Raw genomic sequence first — 25,710 nt, forward strand, 5'->3', positions numbered from 1 at the left:
AGTAGGTCTTAGATGGGTAAGGGGGGGTGGGGAATAATGTAATTTACATGGTAATTGGTAACTATGGCTGCACAAAGGAATCTGTGTGTTCTTGTGTACTAGTCAATGAAAGTCAATAGGCAAGTGCTGCAAGCAATTAGGAAGGTAGATGGTATGTTGGCCTTCATTGCAAGAAGATTTGAATTCAGAAGTAGGGATGCCTTACTGCTGTCATATAGTCTTCGTAAGACTGCATCTGGAGTATCGTGTCCACTTTTGATCTCCCTTATTTAAGTGAAGATACACTTGTCATAGGGGAATGTGGATAGGTTCAGGGGATGGCAGGACTGTCATGAGGAGAGTTTAGTTTGAATGGGCCTACAGAAACAGAAACAAAAGTATTTTATAAAATATTGGCTACATTTCCCATCATGCTTCATGTCTACATTTGTCTGTACTGAGCTTTCAACATGCATTTACATTTCAGTATTAATCAATTGTCTAACCACACTGTTTAATCAACATTCCAAACTGTTGTTTAGTTTTTTAATGTAAAAGTTTGTAATAGTTCATATTAGTTCATGTGCTTTTAAAACCAGTTCAAAGACGACAAAGAACTGAAAGTTTTTCCATTAAATTTTAAATGAATATATAGTGAAGAAAGGCAGTTAGTCACTGTTCAATTGCTTCTAATTACAAGGCCATGAATGGCACGTTCAGTACACAGTGGAGGGACCATTGTATCTGACTAACTACTCCTGTTCTGTCTGTGCACAGGTGTCCATGGAGAGGGAACATGTGAGTCCATTGGCATATTAGAGGCCTTTAGGGCCGGGAAATTATGTTTTGATTTCAATTTTGTTACAATTTTCAATTTCTGCTAACCTCTTGACCTTTTGTAACAGTACCCCATCAGGGACTATCTAAACCATTACTGCGAATTTTCTCTGATCCTGAATGCACATTTATAACGGTCAGGATTAGTGATGATTCGGAGATGCCGGTGTTGGACTGGGGTGCACAAAGTTAAAAATCACACAACACCAGGTTATAGTCCAACAGGTTTAATTGGAAGCACTAGCTTTCGGAGCGCCGCTCCTTCATCAGGTGATTGTGGAGGGCTCGATCGTAACACAGAATTTATAGCAAAAATTTTACATTGCACTTTGCTCAAAAACCACATAGATTCATGTCGAACTCTGAGCTCAAAAACTGCATCAATTTATGTAAAACTCCGTTATCTCACTTTTTAGATTGGAATCAATCTAAACATCAGGTCATAGACAGAGAACACAGGGGGCTAACACCTTCAACATAAAAGCTAGTGTGCTTCCAATTAAACCTGTTGGACTATAACCTGGTGTTGTGTGATTTTTAAGGATTAGTGATGTAATTGTTGAATGAACAAATCCCAACATAGATCTTTTTTGAGATATTGACAAGTTAGATGTCATTTTTATGCTAGTCAGCAAAAGGTATTAAAGTCTATTTAAAAGCAACTCTGAAACTGCATAAATACAGGTCAATAAGAGGGAACAACATGCTCAAGATAAGAATCCATGATGACCATAGCGCACTGCTGATGCAGAAAGTAAAATAAGCTGAGAAAGTTTCTCTGCTGGAAAAGTCAACATCCACAACCTTGCATATCTGGAATTCACTGAACAATTTATGGAAGATCATGTCTCGCAAAAATAGTTCTTGTCAGTGACTAGACAGCTCACTGCAAACTAAAAGGTGATTGATATTGGAGACAGCCAGAATATAAAGGAGAAAAGATTTCCTGCAAAATATGAAAACATAGAAGCTATAAGAAGGCTTTGTTTAATAGTTCAAGATATTTAAATTGTCATTAGTAGATATTTAATCTATCAAAGGAAAATTTTGGGATTTTTCTTTGGGTACAATAATTTTAGAGGTAATTTTGTCAAGTTTTGATTGACCATTCAAAATGGAGAAAGTGAGGACTACAGATGCTGGAGATCAGAGCTGAAAATGTGTTGCTGGAAAAGCGCAGCAGGTCAGGCAGCATCCAGGGAACAGGAGAATCGACGTTTCGGGCATAAGCCCTTCTTCAGGCTTATGCCCGAAACGTCGATTCTCCTGTTCCCTGGATGCTGCCTGACCTGCTGCACTTTTCCAGCAACACATTTTCATTCAAAATGGACTCTGATTGTCAGCTAGCCCCAACCACTATTCATGAAAGACTAAACGTATTCACTGAACCTTGCTGGGTGAAATAAAAAACAGTCTTATTATTAGGGCCGTGCCTTTATTCACCAATTCAGAAAAGCAAGGATTGAGAAAAAAAGAGAGCAAAATTTGTATATTTATATATGTTCCTATGATTATGAACAATAACTTAGTGAACAACCCTCCATTTTGTGTTGCGTTATGCAGCTGCACTTAATGAAATGCCATCTTCAAATGGCCAATTACCATCTTGATGGTGGTCCATACAACCCCTGCCATTTGACTGTAGCCTCCTTTGCTTGTATGATAGGCTACAGACACTAGTCAGAAGCCATAACTTCAGTGAGTACCCCATAACTACCAACGTCCAGCCACAAAGGCCATGAGTGATTTGAAGAACTGCCACAATTTGAATTATTTAAGATGTAGGAGTCTTCCCATAAACCTTATACACCATCTCTATGATTAACTTATAGGTAACATGAGCACTGAAGAGGTGAAAACCCTGCCTGTTCTCAAAAGTGTCAGGCTGCTCTGAGGAAGCTTGATGGCCACATTATCATAATCAGTGATTCTTGCACCTGATGGAAATGCAGCTATGGCCCCAAAGTTAACCATCTTCTTTGCCTGAGTGGCCTGATCGGTGGTGGACTCATATATTGTTCAGCTAGCACTATGGCATCTATAACTTTTATTAATGATGACACATTAACTGAGAGATGCCACGTAGATCTCCAGGTGATCCATGGAATAACCACAAACAAAAAGGCTGTTGTCAATGTCACTTTTAATGTTACAATTATTGGGTGTCACCTCCTGCTCCAGTATACCACACAGCTCTGCTACCACCTTCTTGGAGAGACACAGACATCACTGACATTGGTGCTAGGATATCTCAATTAAATTGAGCCTCTAATGGGACAGCATTTGAGTCAAGCAAAGCTTTAGGTTTCACCTTGCTCTCTCCCTGTCCACACTGAATGGGTTTGTCAATTCACTGGAGTTCCCTGGCCACTGCATAGCCACTCATCATGTCTACATCCTCATTTCTTCTGTATCACTCTTCACTGGATGAGTTAAGGTCTGAAGTCACTGAGCCCATGGACAGATGAAGTCCCTTCTTTCTCCCCTAAACTTTGTCCTGCCTCTCATGGTTGTTGTGGACCTGGGAGACACCCTTCCACTTTTGCTGCAGCCTTTGTCTTGTTCCAAGCTTGATCATGTCACTTTTTGAAAGCTCAAACAGTAGTTAGCTTCACGGTATGGCTGCTGGTTTTTTCCATAACTCATCTGCCAACCAAATCTCACTTTATTTCAATAGCTCAGGTTGTGAATTTGCCATTGTGTTGTGGTAAAATTGACAAAAGGCTGGAATACACCTGACAATTTCCTTTTGAATGGCCTTGTTAACCATCTGCCTCTGATTTGCCTAATGTCTGCATTCAGTCAAGTTGGTTACCACTGGCAAAGTTTTGCAATTTTGCAAATAATTTCAATGTTAACGGTTGAATGACAAAATAAATCATTGTTCACACAGCAGGAAAGATTAACAATTTAATTCAGCCTCTCGTGATGGTGTCAGCAACAATTTTTAAAGTTAAGTGACTATCATCTGATGAAGGAGCGACGCTCCGAAAGCGAGTGTGCTTCCAATTAAACCTGTTGGACTATAACCTGGTGTTGTGTGATTTTTAACTTTGTACACCCCAGTCCAACACCGGCATCTCCAAATCATGACAATTTTAAAAAGTCTTCTCAATGAAATGAAAACAATAATTGTGTCAGAGAAGGAATTTAATCGTTCACAGGTGGAATTTACAATCAGAATGCACTGGAAACACGCAATTTTGATTATTGCAGTCAGCTAAGTGTATCTTAACCACCTCCTATAACTTTTTGAATCCAGTTAACAAAATGCGAAACTCGAACGTAAACTCCTGGCTTCATTTGTCTTGCACAACCAAGCCCCCAAGATGTTACTCCTTGGAGAACATATTGGCCCTTGGAGTTTGGACATACCAAAGGACCTCCACTGTCACCCTGAAAGAAAAGCACAATCAAGGGATCAATGACAACAATGGAGACGTCCTCGTTTAAATCTATTTGTAGCACTAATACAGATAAATGGCTGATAGGCTTTTGGCTTGACGAATAAAAGTCATCTCTGTTTACAAATTTTTAAAAAGTTGAGTGTTGGGCAGTTATCAATTGATTTTTTTATTTTTGCACTGTGGGCATTATTACTTAACCCCTGCTTGCCCAGGCAAGTGCTGCCTTTATGCATGACAACTGAGTAAATTACAACAGTAAAGAACCATACTTGTTGATGTGATTACAACAATCCAACAATTCCAGAGTTTTAAAAGTTAAATTCAAATTTTAAAACTGCCACAGTAAGATTGAAACCCCTATTTACTGGACTGTTGGGGACTCTGTTTCTAGCTTGCTGTGATCCCACCTTCCTATTATTGCATATCATTCTGACATATGTTTGGGGTAAGTGCTCATTGAGTCCGGATATTAAAGTTTTTCACACAAGGGCTGGTGAGTTTTCTCACTATATCTTACCACACTTGCCTTATTAACTAACTGTCCCACCCTCTCTAGCAACCCCTTGTTTGATTCTAGCCCTACCTTACCAAGCATTGTTCCTTGAAGAATTTGCCACTGCCAGGATATTGTGGAATTGACTGACATCTCTGGTGCATCTTTAAAAGGCTGTAGTGCACCTAAACAGGTACTGTCAGTCAAAGCTGGCTTGCAATGTTCTTGACATAAATCCTGAACATGGCAGGCAAAGGAAATTTCACATACAGCTTTTTGGGCAGGGACCTGGAGGTTCTGTTGGATGAAGTGGTGCAAAGGTGGGACATTCTCTTCCCCCAGGACCAGCCGAGGAGCCATGATAACAACCAATGTGAGCTCTGGTCCAACTTTGCCACTCAGCTCAACGCAGTCTCAGCAATCTGAAGGAATGCACAGCAAGGTGAGAAGAAATGTAGTTACTTTCTCCACTCCTCCAGGAGAAGTACCTTCATTTTCTCTCTGACACCTTACACTGAATCTACCTTTCTACTCTACCCACCTCCCACCAAGCTCTTGTTCAACCACTCTCACAATTGTCTGCAATATCTTGCTTCACCAAACCTCAGCACCACTAACCCTACTTCTCACTGAGCTGCCTACTCACTTGCTTGGTACACCTCCTCACCTGCCGTAACAGTTGTAGCACATGCTTCTTTTTCATTTCAGGAGGAAAACAGCCCACATTTGGGCAAGAAGAGCCAAGGTAGGTAGTGGGCTGCCTGATATTTGGCTTCTCACAATGCGTGTGGAAAGCATCCTGACTCTGACCATACTGAATGGCTAATGGATCATGTCCAAGCCCCTGAACTGGTATTCGAGTCTGCCATTGACTTACTGAGCCTGAATTCCCTGAGAGCAGGCTACCACCCTTGACTTGATCGAGGACTACTGATAACCATGTCAGGGTTTTCTGTCTTTATGTCTGTGTTCAGCTGCAAGGCAATACAGCAGTACTATGAGCCTACAATCTCTGGCTGAAGGGGTGAAGTGTACAAAGGCAAGGTAATATGAGACAGGAATGCTGTAATCACACAGATGATCATTCAGTGAAATGATAGCAAGTGAATAGCCTGCCATGCAGATTTGTCCAGTCCATGAGATGGGTGAGTGTCCCTGAGCACTCATATCCATTGCAATTATACTTACTGATGCAGCTTTGAAGTACAGGCATGTACTGTAAGTGCATCAGAGATGGTCAATATGGACATCCTTTGGAGCATGTGGTAAGCTGAAGTCACCAGAAATCCATTCTGACTTACCTGTTGAGAGTTCTCAATGTCTATCTTGTTCGGTGTGTTTGGTAAGATAGGACGCTGAATGTTAATAAGGTGAACTGTGGTCTTAATAAAGTGTTCAACAATATAATAATCCTCCGTACTTAGCAACTGCCTAATGAAACAAATCACTATACTGCTCAGCAGATACACACAAGATGGAGTGAGTTTATGAGATAGACGTCACCAGACTTCTCATATAATTCTACCACAAATGTTTTCATAGCCCAAGATGTTCATGCCCCGTAAGATTCTGCCTTGTTTTATAAACTGGAGTGTGCTAAGTAGCAACCACGCTAGCCCCACTGATAAGATATCTCTCCTGATCACCTGTCAATCAGTTCATGAAGAGCTGGAAGGAAGTCAGAATGACTATTGCAGGCCTTGTCACTGTGAAGCTGCCAGCCAATAACAGGTTGGCAGCTTCTGGGCCGTAAAGGGTGTTTGAGGCCTATTCCTTGGGTTCTATTGAGGTGAGAAGGTAAGTTTTCTTGTGGGAAGAGAAGGCTCAGTGGGGTTGGCGGGTAGGGCAAAGGATAACTTTCAGTGGATATCCTCACACCCCCACTACTTGTGCCTCAATTTGACGCCAGATTCAGGCAATTAGAGACCCCTCCTAAACTGGCAGTTGGATCACCATGGTTTTCTGGTCAGGGAAATGAACCACCTTTCTCATCCATCTGGGAGGCCGATGAGAGAGACATATCAATTTGATGCCTTAAATGACCACTTAAGGGCCTCAATGCCGGCGAGTCAAAGTCCTAGTTAGCTTTCTTATTCCAGCAGGTGGAAGTGAGGACTGCAGATGTTGGAGATTAGAGTCGAGAGTGTGGTGCTGGAAAAGCACAGCAGGTCAGGCAGCATCTGAGGAGCAAAAGCCCGAAATGTCGACTCTCCTGCTTCTCGGATGCTACCTGACCTGCTGTGCTTTTTCAGCACTACATTCTCATTTCTTATTCCAGCACTCAATTGCTGAGGGGCAAGAAGTAAATCAGGTCTAAATGGTCCCATTTATTCTCCTTTTTGACATCTCTCTTGCTACTTCTGAGGTAAGGGAAAATCATTGCCCTAGAATGGTTTCAACATGCAAGGAAGTTACAGCCTTTTGAGTTCATTGCAAGAAATGTTAACTAGTTCCACTTGCCTGATCTTTTCCTGCAGGCATGCAGTTTTTTTTTCCCTCTTCAGGCATTTATCCAAATCTTTATTGGTGACAATTCTGCTTAGGTCAAGCTGTTTTGAAACAGTGTCAAATAACATCTACACTGTAGCTGCACCTTCTTAAAAAGATTTGACAACCCCTTTGGTCATCCCTCTTCCCTCCCTCCCTCCTTTCCGTGCTTGCAGTCAGTTTTCTCTACATCCAGTTCTTAGAATTCTTAGGACATTATCAGATTATAACCAGTCTTTTTTTTAACTGCACATGGTGGTAGTGACTGTTCTGTTCTTCTCCTCTAGAGCCACATTTCATTTCTTCTATCTGTCCCATTTGCATCCTTTTGTCTTGTACCAGCACCCCTCTTGCCATTCACCCCACCTCAGACTATAAGACATAGGAGCAGAAGTTAGGCCATTCAGCCCATCAAATCTTCTCCACCATTCAATTGTGGCTGATAAGTTTCTCATCGCCATTCTCCCGCCATATCCCCGTAACCCTTCATCCCCTTGACAATCAAGAACCTATCTATTTCAGTCTTAAATATACTCAATGACCTGGCCTCCACAGCCTTCTGTGGCAGTGAATTCCATAGATTAACCACTCTCTGACTGAAGAAGTTTCTCCTTATTGCTATTCCATTCGTCCTTTTACTCTAACATTGTGCCCTTCGGTCCTCGTCTCTATTACAAATGGAAACATTTTCCCAACATCCACTCTGTCCAGACATTCAATATTCTGTAAGTTTCAATTAGATCTCTCCTCAACCTTCTGGATTCCATTGAATATAAACCCAGAATCATCAAAAATTGCTCATGTGTTAAGTTTTCATTCCTGGGACCATTCTTGTGAACCTCCTCTGAACACGCTCCAGGGCTAATACATCCTTCCTGAGATATGGGGCCCAAAACTGTGCACTACACTGCAAATGTGGTCTGACCAGAGCCTCAGAAGTACATCCCTGCTTTTATATTCAAGTCCTCTCAAAATAAATGCCATCATTGCATTTGCCTTCCCAACTACTGACTCAACCTTTAAGTTTACTTTGAAAAAATCCTGGACGAGAACTCCCAAGTCTCTTCAGATGTTTGAATTTTCTCCCTGTTTAGAAAATAGTCCACGCCTCTATCCTTCCTGCCAAAGTGCATGACCTCATACTCTCCCACATTGTACTCCATGTGATACCTCTTTGCCCACTCTCCGAACCTGTCCAAATCCTTCTGCAGCCTCCCGCCTCCTCAATGCTATCTGTCCCTCTACCTATCTTTGTATCATCTGCAAACATCACCAGGATGCCCTCCATTCCTTCATCTAGATTGTTAATGCATAAAGTCAAAAATTGTGGTCCCAACACTGACCCTTGCGGAACACCACTTGTCACCAGCTGCCATTCTGAGATGGACCCTTTTATCCCCACCCTCTGCTTTCTTCCAGACAGCCAAGCTTCTATCCATGCTAGCACCTTGCCTCTAACACCATGGGCCCTTATCTTATTCAGTAGCCTACTGTGTGGCATCTTGTCAAAGACCTTCTTGAAATCCGGATAGATAGAGTCATAGAGTCATAGAGATGTACAGCATGGAAACAGACCCTTCGGTCCAACCTGTCCATGCCGACCAGATATCCCAACCCAATCTAGTCCTACTTGCCAGCACCCGACCCATATCGCTCCAAACCCTTCCTATTCATATACCCATCCAAATGCCTCTTAAATATTGCAATTGTATCAGCTTCCACCACTTCCTCTGGCAGCTCATTCCATACACGTACCACCCTCTGTGTGAAAAAGTTGCCCCTTAGGTCTCTTTTATATCTTAACCTACTCCTTACCTTCTCAAAAAATTCTAGCAGATTTGTCAGGCATGGCCTCCCCTTGATGAAACCCATACGCTTTCAAGTATTCAGGAATCTCATCCTTCACAATGAACTCCAAAATCTTACCCACAACTGAGTTTAGCCTAATTGGTCTGTAATTTTCCATCTTTTGCCTTACTCCCTTTTTAAACAGGAGTGTCACATTAGCGATTTTCCAGTCCTCTGGGACCCTCTCTGATTCTAGTGGTTCCTGAAAGATTACCACTAACGCCTCCACTATCTCTTCAGCCATATCCCTTTGAACTCTGGGGTGTAGTCCATCTGGTCCAGGCGATTTATCCAACTTCAGGCCATTCAGTGTTTCTAGCGCCTTTTCCTTGGTGATAGCCACTATACTCAGCTCTGCCCCCTCACTCACTTAAACTTTTGGGATACTATTCATGTCTTCCACTGTGAAGACTGATGTAAAGTAATTGTTCAGTTCCTCAGCCATTTCTTTGCTCCCTACTACTTTCTTTCCAGCATCATTTTCCAGTGGTCCATTGCCCATTTTTGCCTCTTTTTTGCCCTTTATATATCAGAAAAAACTCTTACAGTCTTCCTTTATATTACTGGCTAGCTTACCCTCATATTCAGTCTTCTCCCTTCTTTTATTTTTGTACTCTGGTGGTCTTTGTAAGCTTCCCAATCCTCTGGTGTCCCATTGCCCTCTGCCATATTATGTGCTTTCTCTTTTGCTTTTACACTATCCCTGACTTCCCTAGTCAGCCAGGGCTGCCTCATCCCCCCGTACCAGGCTTCTTTTTCCTCAGGATGAGTCTCTGCTGTGTCTCCTGAATTACTCCCAGAAACTCATGTCATTTGCTGTTCCACTGTCTTTCCTGCTAGGCTCCTCTCCCAGTCAGTTCCACCCAGCTCTACCCCCATGCATCTGTAGTTGTCTTTATTCAGATATAATACTGTTACCTCTGATTCTATCTTCCCCCTCTCAAATTGCGGAGTAAATTTAATCATGTGATGATCACTGCCTCCTAAGGGTCCCTTCACCTTAAGCTCCTTTATCAAGTCTGCCCCATTACACAACACTAAATCCAGTGTTGCCTGTTCCCTACGGGCTCCACCACAAGCTGCTCCAAAAAGTCATCTGGTAGACATTGCACAATTTCCTTTTCTTGTCATCCATCACCAGCCGATTTTCCCAGTCCACCTGCATATTGAAATCCCCCATGATCACTGTGACTTTGCTTTTCCTACACATCTTTTCTATCTCCTGGTGTATCTTGCACCCCAGCTCCTAACTACTGTTTGAAGGCCTGGACAGAACTCCAACTATGGGTTTTTTTTCACCTTTGCAGTTCCTCAATTTTACCGACACAGATTCTACACCATCTGACCCTGTAGATGATTTAATTGAATTAATTTCATTCCTTACTAATAAGGCAAACCCACCCCCTCTGCCCACCTGCCTATCTTTTGGATAGGATGTATATCCTTGAATATTCAGCTCCTAATCTTGATCCCCCCTTGCAGCCCTGTCTCTGTCTTGCCCAGCATGTCACACCTTCCAATTTTGAACTGCACCACAAGCTCATTTACCTTATTTCTTATCCTGCGTGCATTCACATATAACTTTAAGTCCTGTATTAACCATCCTTCTTCTCATCGTCATTTGCTTGTCCAGTGTGCTTGACGTTTGCTTGCTAATCCTTTCCAAACACTGTCCTATTTGTGTCTGTGGTGGAGATTTTAATAACCTTTCCTGAGTTCTGCACTCTTACCTTCTCCTGTAATTCGGATTTTCTAATCTCCCCTATAAGTGAACCACCCACCCCCTCCCCTATCTAGTTTAAAGCCCTGTCTGCAGCCCTAATTATGCTATTCACTCAGACTCCGATCCCTGCACAGTTCAGATGAAGACCGTCCCACCAGAACAGGTCCCTTTTTCCCCAGTACTGGTGCCAGTGTCCATGAAATTAAAACCATTTCTCCTACACCAATCTTTGAGCCATGCATTTACCTGCTTAATCTTATTGACCCTGTGCCAATTAGCTCATGGCTCAGGTAGTAATCCAGAGACTATTACCTTTTTTGGTTCTGCTTTTCAATTTAGCTCTGAGGTGTTCATACTCGCTTGGCAGAACCTCTGCCCTAGTTTTATCTATGTCATTAGTACCTACGTGTACCACGACCACTGGATCTTTACCCTCCCACTCCAAGTTTCTCTGCAACCCAGATGAGATATCCCGAACCGAGCATCAGCAGGCAACAAGCAGGGACTCTCGATCCTATCACACAGAACAATGTCTATGCCTCTAACTATATCATCCCCAACTACAACCCAGATTTTGCCTTTGGCTCTTTCCTCTTCTCCACTCTTTTCCTACTTCTGTACGGGTTTCTAGCTTTTCCTAGCACTGATGAATGGTGGCAGACCTGAAATCTGTTAACTTTTATTTCTTTTCCCAAAATATTACCAGAACTGCAGAATATTTCCAAATTTTTTTAAACTTGTATTTCAACTTTCCAACATCTGCAATATTTTGCATTTGTCTCTTTGTAATGTAAGGGTATCAATGGAAATGGAGCAAAGGTAGTTAATGGAGTTGAAATACAAATTTCCCAAATTCTTCTCAAACAGCAGAGACTTAATGACCACCTCTTGTTCCTATATTTCTAATTTGGAGCTACAGGTCAGAACACAATTGTGAAATTATGGACACCTTATTCTGAAGATAATTTTAGCATTAAAACAGTATGATTATTTCTCCATCTCTATTCCCATTTGAGGAGTGTCCAAAGAAATTGCATGTTATTGACTTACCCATTCAGTGCTTTTAACCATTCTATATTTTTTACCCAGCTGAATGATCACATACCTGGCAGCTGTCCACTGCACCTTCAATATTACCAGCACACAGTTCACTGGATTTCACTCTTCCATTCAAATATTCAGGTCGATTGCAAACTTTATTATCTATCACTGGAAAACCTGCTTCTTTTAAAAACCCGGAGCCTCCAGTTCCTAAAAGCAAATGTGATACGCAGAAAAAAAAGTTAATGTCCAGAAATGATCACAACAATTTATGTAATTATGTCATACTTTTTAGCATTTTAAAATATTCTACGATGCATCATTGGAGCATTATGAAATAAAATTGAACACCAAATACACATAATGAGATATTAGAATAGGTGACAAAAGCTCGGTCAAAGAATTGGGCATAAAGCAGAAGAGATAGGTTGTGGTATGCAATGGCTTAGAGATAAACTTCCGTTGCTCAAGATCTATGAAAATTGGATTTCGTTTTCATAAGGACCATTGTTTCTTCCCCTTTCAAATTTCCACATCAGAAAAATGCAGAAATTAATGGGATAGCATCTTGCGCTTATTTCTGCTCCTTTTTCATTGACAGACCATTACATCCACCCACTACAAAGATTGATTCTGATCCTAGCTGACTTTCCAGCAGTTTGAATACAGAAGCACTATGAGCTCTATAGCCAATGGCAGGGACAACTTATAGTTGTGTTGACTGATGATTTTGAAAGGTGTTACTGTGCATAATTTAGATTACATTACAGTGTGGAAACAGGCCCTTCGGCCCAACAAGTCCACACCGACCCGCCGAAGTGTAACCCACCGACCCGCCGAAGCGTAATATTCTTTTTTTAATGTACGCCACAACTATTACACATACAGCCTACAATTTAACTGCTGCAGCAAAATGTGAATCAAAATCTTAGCATTACATTCTCAATGTTAAAATGTGATGAGTATAATGCAATAAGCAACTTCAAAGATGCCAGACAAAGTTAGGGGTCCGAAATATTTGTGTTTTTTAAAATATTTTAGCTAAAGTAGTCAAGTGTCACAGACTAGTTGATTATAAATTGACAAAAATAAAATGTTGTTTCATTTTTCAAGAAAATTGGAGAGAGTATATTTATCAATACCAACTAATTAATCTATAGTTTCTTGCTTTCTGTCTCCCCCCACTCTTGAACAAGAATGTCATCTTAGAGGTTTCCAAACCTCTGGAACCCTCCTGGAATCCAACAAATTCTGAAATATTTCAACCAATGTCTATATTTCTTTTAAAACCCTTGCCACTCATCTGCCTTTCAGTCCCATTAGTTTGTCCAATATTTTGTCCCTTGTGATAGAGACTGATATGAAAACTTCTCTTGTTACTTTGTTCATCTGCTATCTTTGAGTATTTGTTAGTATCCTTCAGCAGGAAGGTTTAAGTTATCTGCCATTTCCCTGCTCTCATTGTTAATCCCACAGTTGCATCTCCGAATGTGTTTTAGGGTTAGGGATTCTTGAACTATTCTCTTTCCGTTTGTTTTTATGGCAGTAAATTGCCAAGAAATATAATCAGTTTTCTCCCTTTATTTGTGTTTTAGTCATCCACTGCTGATTTTAGAGAAAATTCAAAATCTTCTAGCCAACTATTAGGTTTCACCACTTCATACACTTAATTTTTGTTTTAATACTCTCCTTCACTGCCTTTTTTAACCAGATTAAAAATTACACAACACCAGGTTATTGTCCTGGTGCTGTGTGACTTTTAACTTTTTTCCACCCCAGTCCAACACCGGTTCCTCCACATCTTTGTTAACCAGGAGTGGTTCATCTTTCCCATCAAATTCCTTTTTGATCATCATAGTTTTTTTTTTGTTTTAATACTCTCCTTCACTGCCTTTTTTAACCAGATCAAAAATTACACAACACCAGGTTATTGTCCTGGTGCTGTGTGACTTTTAACTTTTTTCCACCCCAATCCAACACCGGTTCCTCCACATCTTTGTTAACCAGGAGTGGTTCATCTTTCCCATCAAATTCCTTTTTGATCATCATAGTTTTTTGCTGAGTGTAATAGATTATCTGTTTAAGTATCTGCCACTGCTCTTCCACTGACTTCATTCTACCTGCTATAACAATCTTTTATTCATGCCTCTGTAATTGGTCTTATTTAAGTTGAGGACATTAATGTGAGAACCATTTTGCTCTCCCTCGAGCTGAATTTGAAATTCTACCATGTTGTGATAGTTAAGGACCCTTTAGGAGATAACAATGAGATGTCTTGATAAATGTACCTCATTACACATTACCAAATCTAAAGTAAGTCTGTTTCTGGGTAGGTTCTGCAAACTACTACTCTGAGAAACAATCTCTGATGCACTCTACAAGTTGTACTCTGTGTTACCCTTTCCCATTTAATTTGTCCAGCTAATATACAAATTAAAATCGACCATGACAATTGGAGTGCTTTTCTTACATGTCTCCATTGTTTCCTGATTTACACTTTGTATAGATTTTTACATGTTAATACTTGTTGCAGTATCTGCAGCTCAGACAGAAGTCATTGATGTACTGTCTAACAATCAGTTGGGCTTTACTTGGGACAAAATATACGGAAAGCTTGGGTTGCACAAATGTCAGGGTTCACTTCTTGACTTACTTATTTGAGTCCAAAGATATGAAAAGTGTGATGATTGACACCAGCTTGGTTGCAGGAACAATGGCATACTTCGATATTACTCTGCCTTTGGACTCCACCACAGAAATGTTTTTGACTAAGGTTTACTCCCAAGATATCCACAAGACTGTGGAGGAATTTAGCTCTTGCTCGGAGTTTCATTCATGACTGCTGGATCTGTCAATGCAGCAGTGGATGTACATATTACCTGTCTGAGAGCCAGCCTTCCTCTGAGTATTTTGAAAATTTAGCCTAGGATACAAAATATCCAGTTTCCATGTATTCGGCATGAGAATATACAACAGAGAATGTGCTGCAGGAGGGGATCTATACATTTGCCTCCTTTTCACATGGCTGATAGACAACAGTGCTAGCTGAAAATTAGAGGCAAGCTAACCCTTAAGAAGTGGGAAATATACTAACTCTCTTTGTTCTCATTCTAGATGCATCCCATCATCCTGTTTGACACTTAGGCTCATACAAGCTAACCATGTTATCAGCATCCGTGGAACAATAAACAACTGCAAAATCAATGCCTACAGGAAAAGATGGATGAGTCTGGAGACAAATTAGCGGAGAAGAGAGGAGAGGGAAAACCAAATAATTAAGGACGTCTAACTTTACTTTGAGAAACGATTGCTTTAATGTGTACCTTGTGTATCACCCCAGCCTGTAACGTAGCACTCAGCTCCACTTGATACTATGTAGCCTTTTGTTGGTAAACAGATCAAAGAAACTTTGTCAGAAAGAACTGCTGACCTAAAATGAAAAATGTGTTTCAAATAATTTTGTTTTAACTTAATTTGCATAAAATAGTTTTTTTAATGATACATTTTTAATTCAGCTTGCAACCTAAGGATAATTCATCAATAGGCAACGCTATATTGAATAGCTTTATTCAGTTAACATTGTCATGTATGTTTTTAAAGGTACTAGATTAGCTGCAGCGGAGAGGACCTTAAAAAAAGTTTCAAATACAGCCCTATTATGCATTATGTTGAGTGCTTTATAAGTATTACGCTAAGGGATGGAGAAAGTCAGTCTTATGAAAGAGAGACTGGACCTGTGAGATGGATGACAATAATTGACTTTTCAAGATGAGCTTTGTTTCAGTCACAAGTTCCAGACAGCTGTGCCAAAATTTCTCCATTTTGTTTGTTATGTAGCTGTTCTGTGAAGAAATTGGTTCAGATTTTGTATCCTTAGCAGAGCTGTAGGAAGGGTTTGTGTGCATAACACCTCTAAGGGGTGCTCTGGTGCTAGCTAATTGAAAAGGTGATGAGCTCTGCTCCCTTGTTGATATCCATCAGAATTATATGCTTCATAACATAATGGCTGTCCAGACACCAGTATCAGTATGCCACTCAACAATAATTGCAGTGGATATTGTGCTTGATTTAAAGCTTTCATACCAAAAGGGAAAGATAATGAAAATAGAATGTTTAACAGGCATTCTGTTACCATCCTGCCACCACTTCCCACTGCAATTTTATCAGCAGCAGGAGAGGCACCAGCTGGCTACTTAAGGGACCAGTGCCAAGTGAAACCTGGTGGTTTAGTGGGAAGGAGGGGAGATGCCCCATTGGGACTTCTGTCTTCATTGTGGTTCCTTTATACACCCCTGATCCCATCCACTTTTGTGGCCCCAGCAAGATTCTGGAATCATCTCAGTTTGGATTACATCACTGAACACTCTTTTTTTGGTGACTGCTGTATCGTCCCAGCTGGTGGTTTTCTGAGATGGGCAAAAAACCTATTCAAACCAATCAAAGGCCCAATGATAATTACTTTGCTACTCAACTAGCTGTCCAAGTGAAGGCATATTTATTCATTTGTGGGATGTTGGCTTCACTGGCTGGCCAGCATTTATTGCCTATCCCGTGTTACCCTTGTGAAAGTAGTGGTGAGCTGTCTTCTTGGACTGCTACAGTCCATCTGTTGTGGGTTGATTCACAATGTTATTAGTCGAGAGTGTGCTGCTGGGAAAGCACAGTGGAAGGGCATGACGAAGGCCATTTGCCCGAAACATAGATACTCCTGCTCCTCGGATGCTGCCTGACCTGCTGTGCTTTCCCAGCAACACACTCTCAACTCTGATCTTCATCATCTGGTGTCCTCACTTCCTCCACAATGTTATTAGGAAGGGAATTCCAGGATTACGACTCAGCAACAGTGGAGCAATGGTAATATATTTCCAAGTCAAGATGGTGAGTGGCTTGCAGGGGAACTTGCAGGTGTTGGTGCTTATTCCCTCCACTGGTGTAAAATTCAAATCTAGATTTCTTGATGTTCCATTTTGCTCATGTTGAGTGGTTGAGAGGGTCAATTCAGGGCAAATTAAGATGGCTTCAATTCCATGTACCATACTTTAGAAGCAAGGGTGTTAATCTTACAAGATTGCAAAGACTCTTAATGCATTGAGGGGACATTCTTCAAAACAACTGCATGAACACAAATGCAAGAGGAATTGACTCATTACAAGTAAAGGCAAATATAAAAAAGAATTGAAAATGAATACCTCTGAAGCTTTAATAAAGCAATATCATTACGATTGGGTTCAATAACAATTTTGTCAATATCAATTATCTGCCTTGATAATTCAGATGCAGATTCTCTGTGTATTCCAATGTAAACTTTGTAGTATGAAGGTCTGGGGTTTCTGTAATGGATGCAATGAATAAATTGAAAATCTGTATTTTTCACAATTATCTTTACAAGGATAATATTTATGTATTGTCTTTAACATAACAAATTTCAAATTGCTGCAGTGCATTTTTGAAAAATATACACTATCATGCCCTATCGATTGTTGAAGGATTGCAGAAATTTGTAACTGAGTAAATGATGTTAAGACACTTCACCAAAAGCTTGGTCAAAGGTAGATTTTAAGGAGCATTTTAAAGGAAGAGAAAACAGTAGTTGGGTGAAGAGGTTTTGGAAGGAAATTCAGGAGTCTAGGCAATACACAACTGTTACTGAAGGTGGTAATGGAGTGAGGTTAGAGTATGGAGGGATGTGGAAAAAGACTGAGAAATTTTAAAACTAAGATGTTGTTAAACAAGGATTCAATGTACGTCAGTAAAAATGAGAGTTAAGATTATAAGCAGCCAATGGATCATTCTCTTACTTTTCTATGCAGTGTTTGGCTGTGAGCACCCAATTGATATCGATAAGAGTTCCTCCACAAAAGTGAGAACCAAAACTGTGATAAACAAGACAATTTAATATGATAATATTAATTGATTGGAAAACTTGTAATGATAACATTCAGAGGTAACGTTAATATTAATAAAAATATCGCAATGCGTAAAAAATGCCTTTTCACATTTCCAGTGTTTTTGCCAAATATTAAAAAAATGCTGTGATCTTTCTTCACCTGATCTTCCTGCAAGTTGAACCAATTCATCTGTTCTTTCAACATTTTCATTTTGAATAAATTTATTATTTCTCCTTGTAACATCCTTTTATCCAAAGAAAACAAACTTAGCTTCTCACGTTTCTCCCTCTAACACAAGTCCCACATGCAGGTTATCGTTTTTGTATTTCTTCTCTGACCCCACTTCAAGTTTCTAAGTATTTACATACTTTTCTCTGCCATTTCAATGTTTGTTTATACTTGCTTATGGAATGTGGGGATCACTGACACGGACAGCACATATTGCCATTCCTAAATGTCTTTGAGAAGGTGGACATGAGGTACCTTCCTAAACTGGTGAATATATTCCCAAAGTTGCTAGTTTGATAAGGAGTTTCAGGACTTTGGCCCAACAACATTGAAGAAGTGGTCATTTAGTTCCAAATCAGGATGATATGTTGCATGAAGGGGAATTTGCACATGGTGGTATTTCAATGAATCTGCTGCTTTTGGCCTTCCAGGCAGTGGAGGTCAGGTGTTCAGGAGGTATTGTTGAAGAAGTTTTTTCCAGTTTTTGTATCTTTTAGAAAATACACACTATTGCCACACTGTCAGTTGTAGAAGGTTTGTATGATGGGGTGCCAGTCAAGTGGCTCTTTGACCCCGAATGATGTCAAGCATTTTGAGTATTGTTGAAGCAGCACTCATTTGGGCAAGTAAGGAGCACTCCATCTCATTCCTAACCTGTGCCTTACAAAAGGCTTTGAAGATTCAGGGAGATATTCACAGCAAATGCCCAGACCTATTCTTGTAGCCACAGTATTTACATGCTTACCCTGCTTTTAAGTTTGTAGCATATAAAACTAGCTGGCAGTGTGACTTCATTTATAAGAAAGTTACGCTCTCTGAGGCAAATCACTTACTGGGTGCGAAGACTAACTTGCCAAGGCCAGGAATGTGGTTTGGATACGCAGCCACCAATAATTCTTCCAAAACATTTCTTGGGCTCAACACTAGATATTCCACACTCATTAGTTTGTTGTCCTAGCATCATAAAAAAGATCAATTAGTTGCAATCCCTTGCAATCCCTGCCACCATTTTCAGGGTCCGAGTGCTAACTCAATCGACTTGATCTCATATAATTTTGGAAGTCAAATAAAGCCATATGACATTGGAACAGAATTAGGTCCCACTCTTCTTACTCTTTATTATTTTTTGATCATCTTTTGTTGGTTTTTAAAACTTTCTTAGTCTTCTTGTTGACCACTAATGTTTGTCAAGTTGTACATTGTTTTCTTTCAATTTGATGCTATTAACTTTCCTGGCTAAGCGTGGTTGGCTTAAACCCTTGTTAGAATCCTTCTTTCTCACTTGGATATATCTTCATTCGACCATAAGAGGTAAGACCATAAGAAATGGGAACAGAAGTAGGCCCTCTAGCTTGCTCCATCATTCAACAGGTTCATGGCAGATCCATCATTCCTCATGTCCTCTTCCCTGAGTTTCCCCCATAATCCTTGATTCCCCTAACAAGACCTGTTGTAAGGCATGAATTATTTTCTTAAAAGTCTACCATTGTTCCTCAACTGTTTTTGCTGCTAAACAAACTCCTTTCCCAGTCCATTCCATCTAGTTCTGCCCTCTTTGGTTTGCCATTACCCTCATTTAAGTTGGAATAGTTGTTTCCAATCCCAAGTTTGTACTCTCAAGTTTGAATATTAAATTCTACCATGGTCACCTTTAATACTTTTCTTGAATCAAGAGACAGATGATGTAAGATGCATACACTGGTTATTGTGGCAAAAAGTTTCTTATTCCCTAGTGAGATGCAACATTTAACTGTTCCATGTTTGTACAGCTTGGGACCTCTGGGAAGGTTCCACAGTTTTGAACAGCTGGTAATGGGGGAATTATATTCTCTGGCCAATTAATGGCCAATTAACTCCTTTGAGAAGGTAAGGGCCTGTCTGATAGCAAATGCAATTTTTAAACTCTTTACTGCATAGATGAACTGTGTCCTGCATGGCAGTATACAGCTGTCAAGTTCACCACAGGACCCAAATAAATCTCTGCTGTTGCCTTGGAAGTTAACCTATGGGGCCAACAATTGCTGGTAGGAGTGCTGGTCCTTACCTTGGTCATGAAAGACTGCTGTGTGCCTTGTTCCACACACATCTTCTACCATTTCTGAACTGCAATACACCCCAACATGATTAGTTATCCTGGCGACCTGCAATCTAAAGCTCCCCCAACTATGATTCAACCTCAACAACCCTCAATAGCTCCCAAACCTGTAGTTTTTCCTGACATCATTAGCCTCCTATGACCTGTGATTTCCATCCAATCTATGGTTTCTCTGTGACTGTGGGATTTCTCCCTCAAAACTGACATTTCCTCATCGTATATATTCCCCTCACCCCTATCCTGTTCATAATCCATTCATGACCTTGCAAATTCCCCACAGCCTTCAATTTTCCATCTGATCCACAATTTTCCTACATTCTATGATTATTTTGTTCCCTGGACCCTACCAACTCTGTAGACACTCTCCCCATGGTCCTGGCATCTTCCCTTTGACCCGATCATCTATTTTCTACACATCTCCTTGCTCTCCAACCATCATGACAAATCATGGCCCAGTCAGCTCATTTCTCATGACTATTTTGCCTCTTGCTCAATGATTTCCTTTCCTGGAATCTTGTCACAGTTCTCACCCTGCCACTGTCTGGGAAATGGAAGAAAAAAAACTCCAACTGTGGTTCTGGTGTTAAATGTCACGGAGCGTCCATAAACCATTATCCCTGCCCCCCGTTTGCTCTGTTCGCCCACCACTGCCAGAAGATTATACGATCATAAATGAGGCAAGAATGGGCCTTTGAGCTTCTTGCACCTGCTGTGTCATTCATTAAGGTCATAGCTGATCTAATTGTAATTAATTGCATTTCCTGCCAGCCCCTATAACTCTTTCCTTCCTTGTAGATCAAACATCTGTCTAATTTGGCCTTACTTCCTACCTTCATTCCAGTATTTCTCAGGCCAATGTGAATAAAGAGTGAAACCATCTACCTTGAAATCAGGAAGGGCAATGGCCTGAAGTAGATTTATAAATAGATTTAAATATGTTGAGCAAATAAATAGTTATAGGCTATTAATCTGTAACAGAAAGTACATCAAAATAATTAAGTATTTAATGTTTCAATAATTGATTTTGTACCTTACTATTCCCTTATTTTGAGATGTTAATACTAGCATACATCTTAAGTGATATGTACACAGAGTTAATACAGAAATCAAACTTACCACATATGGGAATATCATCGCAGTAATCAAACTGTTTCTTAGGATCTGTTGTAAAACACCAAGGGCCATTGAGATCTCCATCTGGATTTCTGCAGTACTACAATTTAACAAGAATATATTGCACCAGTGACAACATATTGTATTTATTCAGCCAGTAACAACATCCCAGGTGCTTCACAGGAGCAGAATCTGTCTAGATTTGGCCACATAACCAATGAAATAGACATTAAAATGTGCCTTAAATGATATGGGAAAGGTGAAGTGGTTAGAGAGAGTTTGACAAAGATTAGGGCCCGTGCACTCTGTTGAGGATAACAAACTTCATATTGTTTGTCAGGTTATTGATTGTTGGCAGTGCATTGTAATATTGGGTGGAATTTTCCAGAAATTGACTAAGTTTCAATTTTGGTGTGTTTCATAGAGGGTTTCTCCCATTCTATCTTCCTAAACTTGCCTGATTACCTACATGCCACACTCTTTTAATGCCCTGCTCATTGTATTCTTCACTTGCCTGAGGTGGAAGTAATCTGCACTGCCAGAATGTCCTGGTAATCCTGGTACCATCGTCATACTTAAAATATAATTGTACACCAGATCGAGTGCTCTCAGTCCTGCATTGCACCACATGGTTTCTGTCTTTTTGCACAATGGTGTCATATAAAATACAATTGGTACCTGACTTTGTGGACCTGAATGTCCTGGTGGATGGGGTGATGCAACAGAGAGGTCGCCCTCTTCCCTGAGGACCAGCAGAGGAGATCATGACACCAGCACTCGTTAGCCTGTTTTGAGATTGCCTGGTCAGTGCTGTTTTAGTGGTCCAGAGAAATGCTCAGCAATTCTGCAACAAGGTCAATTACCTTCTCCATAGTGAATCTAATGAGGTCAGCCTGATGGACCTTACAGAATATGACTTGCCTGATTGGAACTGTTAATCTGGTCCAATCAAAGAGCCTTGGCTGACGGATGAAAAGAGTGTCAGACATTCTGACACTCTAAGAGCTGGCTCTGAGACAGCTGAACCAGTGTCAAAGACTTTCCACATGTAAATAAAGGGTGATTTGGTGACGGAATACTGGCCTCTGTGGAATTATTTCATTCTCCACTCAATTAGGATAAATGCCACCATATTTTCTCTTGTTATTGTCATACTCTATCTCCGATACTGCACACAACTCTGACTAAAGTGCATGGGCTATCACTCTCACTGTTGCATCCAACATCTTCCCTCATTTGCTCCATACACCCAGCTCTCCAGACTAAACATTGGATGGCTTCTGTGCTGCCTACTGTCAATTGAAACACCTCACCACCATTTTTCCCCTACCTGTACCAGTCCTGAATAGCTGTGTGAAACACTTTCATCTCATTCAATCCCTCATTTTGTCTCATTCCAATAGCAAGTATCAACAATAGGACAGGGAGAGCCAGTAGAGCTGACATGACTGACATTCATCTACTCATGCCTGACAAAAAACGGATCTTTGCTTTGACAGGGTGAGGACCAAAACCATTTATGTTGTTATGCTGAAACCTCCATGTCCCAGCAACAAACCAAGAAGCATTGCCCATTGCTATGCTGTTCTTGCATAATCGCCATTGTGAGTGCACTCTTAACATTCCTGATCTTCGATTCCTTGTTCATGGTGCATTCACTCTCTTGTCTCCTGCAAGTATAAGTGGCATCTGCATGGTCTTGATGGCCAAGAAGTTGGCGTCACATACACCTTTCTCCACTTCTGAGGAAGGTTTCATGTTCCTGGCATCTCTTAATGATGAATGTTCAAAGTACAATGCTCCATTTGTAGTATTTTAAATGCTTTGTTTGTCCAAATATATCTTTCTCCTTGGGATTTTTCATAGCTTTAGTGGACTGTAATTTTTCAAGACTGGCATCTGGCCTTGTTTGGATGCCCAGCCAATTCAGCTGTCCAATTAGACTTCACAGTTCCTTTGTTTCAGATTTTGAAGTCACTGTGTCTTTTTGTGAAGTTCTAATTTAGAGTCCTAGAGTCATGGAGATGTACAGCACAGAAACAGTCCAACTCATCCATGCCGACCAGATAGCCCAACCTAATCTAGTCCCACCTGCCAGCACCTGACTCATATCCTTTCAAACCCTTCCTATTCATATACCCATACAGATGCCTTTTAAATGTTGCATTTGTACTAGCCTCCACCACTTCCTCTGGCAGCTCATTCCACACAAGTACCACCCTCTGTGTGAAAACGTTGCCCCTTAGGTCTCTTTTATATCTTTTTCCTCTCACCCTAAACCTATGCTGCCTAGTTCTGGACTCCCACACCCTAGAGAAGAGACTTTGTCTATTTATCCTATCTATACCCCTCATGATTTTATAAACCTCGAGCAGGTCACCCCTCAGCCTCCAATGCTCCAGGGAAAACAGCCTTAGCTTATTCAACCTCTTCCTATAGCACATATCCCCCAACCCTGGCAACATCCTCGTAAATCTTTTCTGAATCCTTTCAAGTTTCACAATGTCTTTCTGATAGGAAGGAGACCAGAAATACATGAATATTCCAAAAGTGGCCTAATGAATATCCTGTACATCCGCAACATGACCTCCCAACTCCTGTACTCAATACTCTGAACAATAAAGGAGAGTATACCAAACGTCGCCTTCACTATCCTATCTACCTGCGACTCTACTTTCAAGGAGCTATGAACCTGCACTCCAAGATCTCTTTGTTCAGCAACACTCTCTAGGACCTTACCATTAAGTGTACACGTCCTGCTAAGATTTGCTTTCCCAAAATGCAGCACCTCGCATTTATCTAAATTAAACTCCATCTGCCACTTCTCAGACTATTGGCCCACCTGATCAAGATCCTGTTATAATCTGAGGTAGCCTACTTCACTGACCACTATACCTCCAATTTTTGTGTCATCTGCAAACTTACTAACTGTACCTCTTATGCTCACATCCAAATCATTTATGTAAATGACAAAAAGTAGTGGACCTAGCACTGATCCTTGTGGCATTCCACTGTCACAAGCCTCCAGTCTGAAAAACAACCCTCCACCACCACCCTCTGTCATCTACCTTTGAGACAGTTCGCATCCAAATGGTTAGTTCTCCCCGTCTTCCATGAGATATAACCTTGCTAACCAGTCTCCCATGGGGAACCTTGTCGAATACATTACTGAAATCCATATAGATCACGTCCAATGCTCTGCCCTCATCAATCCTCTTTGTTACTTCTTCAAAAAACTCAATCAAGTTTGTGAGACATGATTTCCCACGCACAAAGCCACGTTGACTATCCCTAATCAGTCCTTGCCTTTCCAAATACAAGTATATCCTGTCCCTCAGGATTCCCTCCAACAACTTGCCCACCACTGACATCAGGCTCACTGGTCTATATTTCCCTGGCTTGTCCTCACCACCTCTCTTAAATCGTGACACTATGTCAGCCAACCTCCAGTCTTCTGGCACATCACCTGTGAATATTGATGACACAAATATCTCAGCAAAGGGCTCAGCAATCACTTCCTTAGTTTCCCACAGCGTTCGAGGGTACACCTGATCAGGTCCTGGGAATTGATCCATTTTTATGTGTTTGAAGACATCCAGCACTTCTTCCTCTGTAACATGGACATTTTTTTAAGATGTCACCATCTATATCCCTATATTCTATATCTTCCATATCCTTTTCCACAGTAAATACTGATGAAAAATACTCATTTAGTATCTCCCCATCTCCTGTAGCTCCACACAAAATCCACCTTGCTGATCTTTGAGGGGCCCTATTCTCTCCCTAGTTACCCTTTTGTCCTTAATGTATTTGTAAAAACCCTTTGGATTCTCCTCAACACTATTTGCCAAAGCTATCTCATGTCCCCCTTTCACCCTCTTGATTTCCCTCTTAAGTATACTCCTACTGCCTTTATACTCTTGTAAGGATTCATTCAATTTATCTAGTCTATACCTGACATATGCTTCCTTCCTTTTCTTATCCAACTCCTCAATTTCTTTAGTCATCCAGCATTCCCTACACCTATCAGCCTTTCCTTTCACCCTAACAGGAATATATCGTCTCTGGACTCTCGTTAGCTCATTTCTGAAATCTTCCCATTTTCCAGCTGTCCCTTTACCTGCAAATATCTGCCCCCAATCAGCTTTTGAAAGGTATTGCCTAATACTGTCAAAATTAACCTTCCTCCAATTTAGACCTTCAACTTTTAGGTCTGGTCTATCCATTTCCATTACTTTTTTAAACCTAATAGAATTAGTTTTAGGCTCCAAAGTGCTCCCCCTCTGACACCTCAGTCACCTGCTGTGCCTTATTTCCCAAGAGTAGATCAAGGTTTGCACCTTCTCTCATAGGGACATTCACATATTGAATCAAAAATTTTCTTGTACACACTTAACAAATTCCTCTCCATCTAAACCCTTAACACTATGGCAGTCCCAGTCTATGTTTGGAAAGTTAAAATCCTCTACCATAACCACCCTATTATTCTTACAGATAACTGACATATCCTTACAAATCTGTTTCTCAATTTCCTTCTGACTATAAAGGGGGTCTATAATACAATCCTAAAA

General features: G+C 40.7%; 1 protein-coding gene across 1 annotated transcript in view; it reads right to left on the reverse strand.

Moving 5' to 3' along the window:
• Positions 1-3,948: 3,948 nt before the first annotated feature.
• The window catches only part of plg (plasminogen), an 81,543-nt gene continuing 59,781 nt past the window's right edge, over positions 3,949-25,710 (reverse strand). The window contains exons 13-19 of the mRNA XM_043696295.1: positions 21,143-21,239; positions 18,765-18,885; positions 17,614-17,688; positions 17,005-17,145; positions 15,139-15,245; positions 11,880-12,025; positions 3,949-4,212 (exon numbers count right to left, since the gene is read on the reverse strand). Of these exons, the coding sequence (XP_043552230.1) occupies positions 4,048-4,212; positions 11,880-12,025; positions 15,139-15,245; positions 17,005-17,145; positions 17,614-17,688; positions 18,765-18,885; positions 21,143-21,239 (852 nt within the window). The 3' untranslated portion in view covers positions 3,949-4,047. The remainder of the gene's footprint in view (positions 4,213-11,879; positions 12,026-15,138; positions 15,246-17,004; positions 17,146-17,613; positions 17,689-18,764; positions 18,886-21,142; positions 21,240-25,710) is intronic.

Source organism: Chiloscyllium plagiosum, chromosome 9 (assembly GCF_004010195.1).
Source record: "Chiloscyllium plagiosum isolate BGI_BamShark_2017 chromosome 9, ASM401019v2, whole genome shotgun sequence".
NCBI lineage: Eukaryota > Metazoa > Chordata > Chondrichthyes > Orectolobiformes > Hemiscylliidae > Chiloscyllium > Chiloscyllium plagiosum.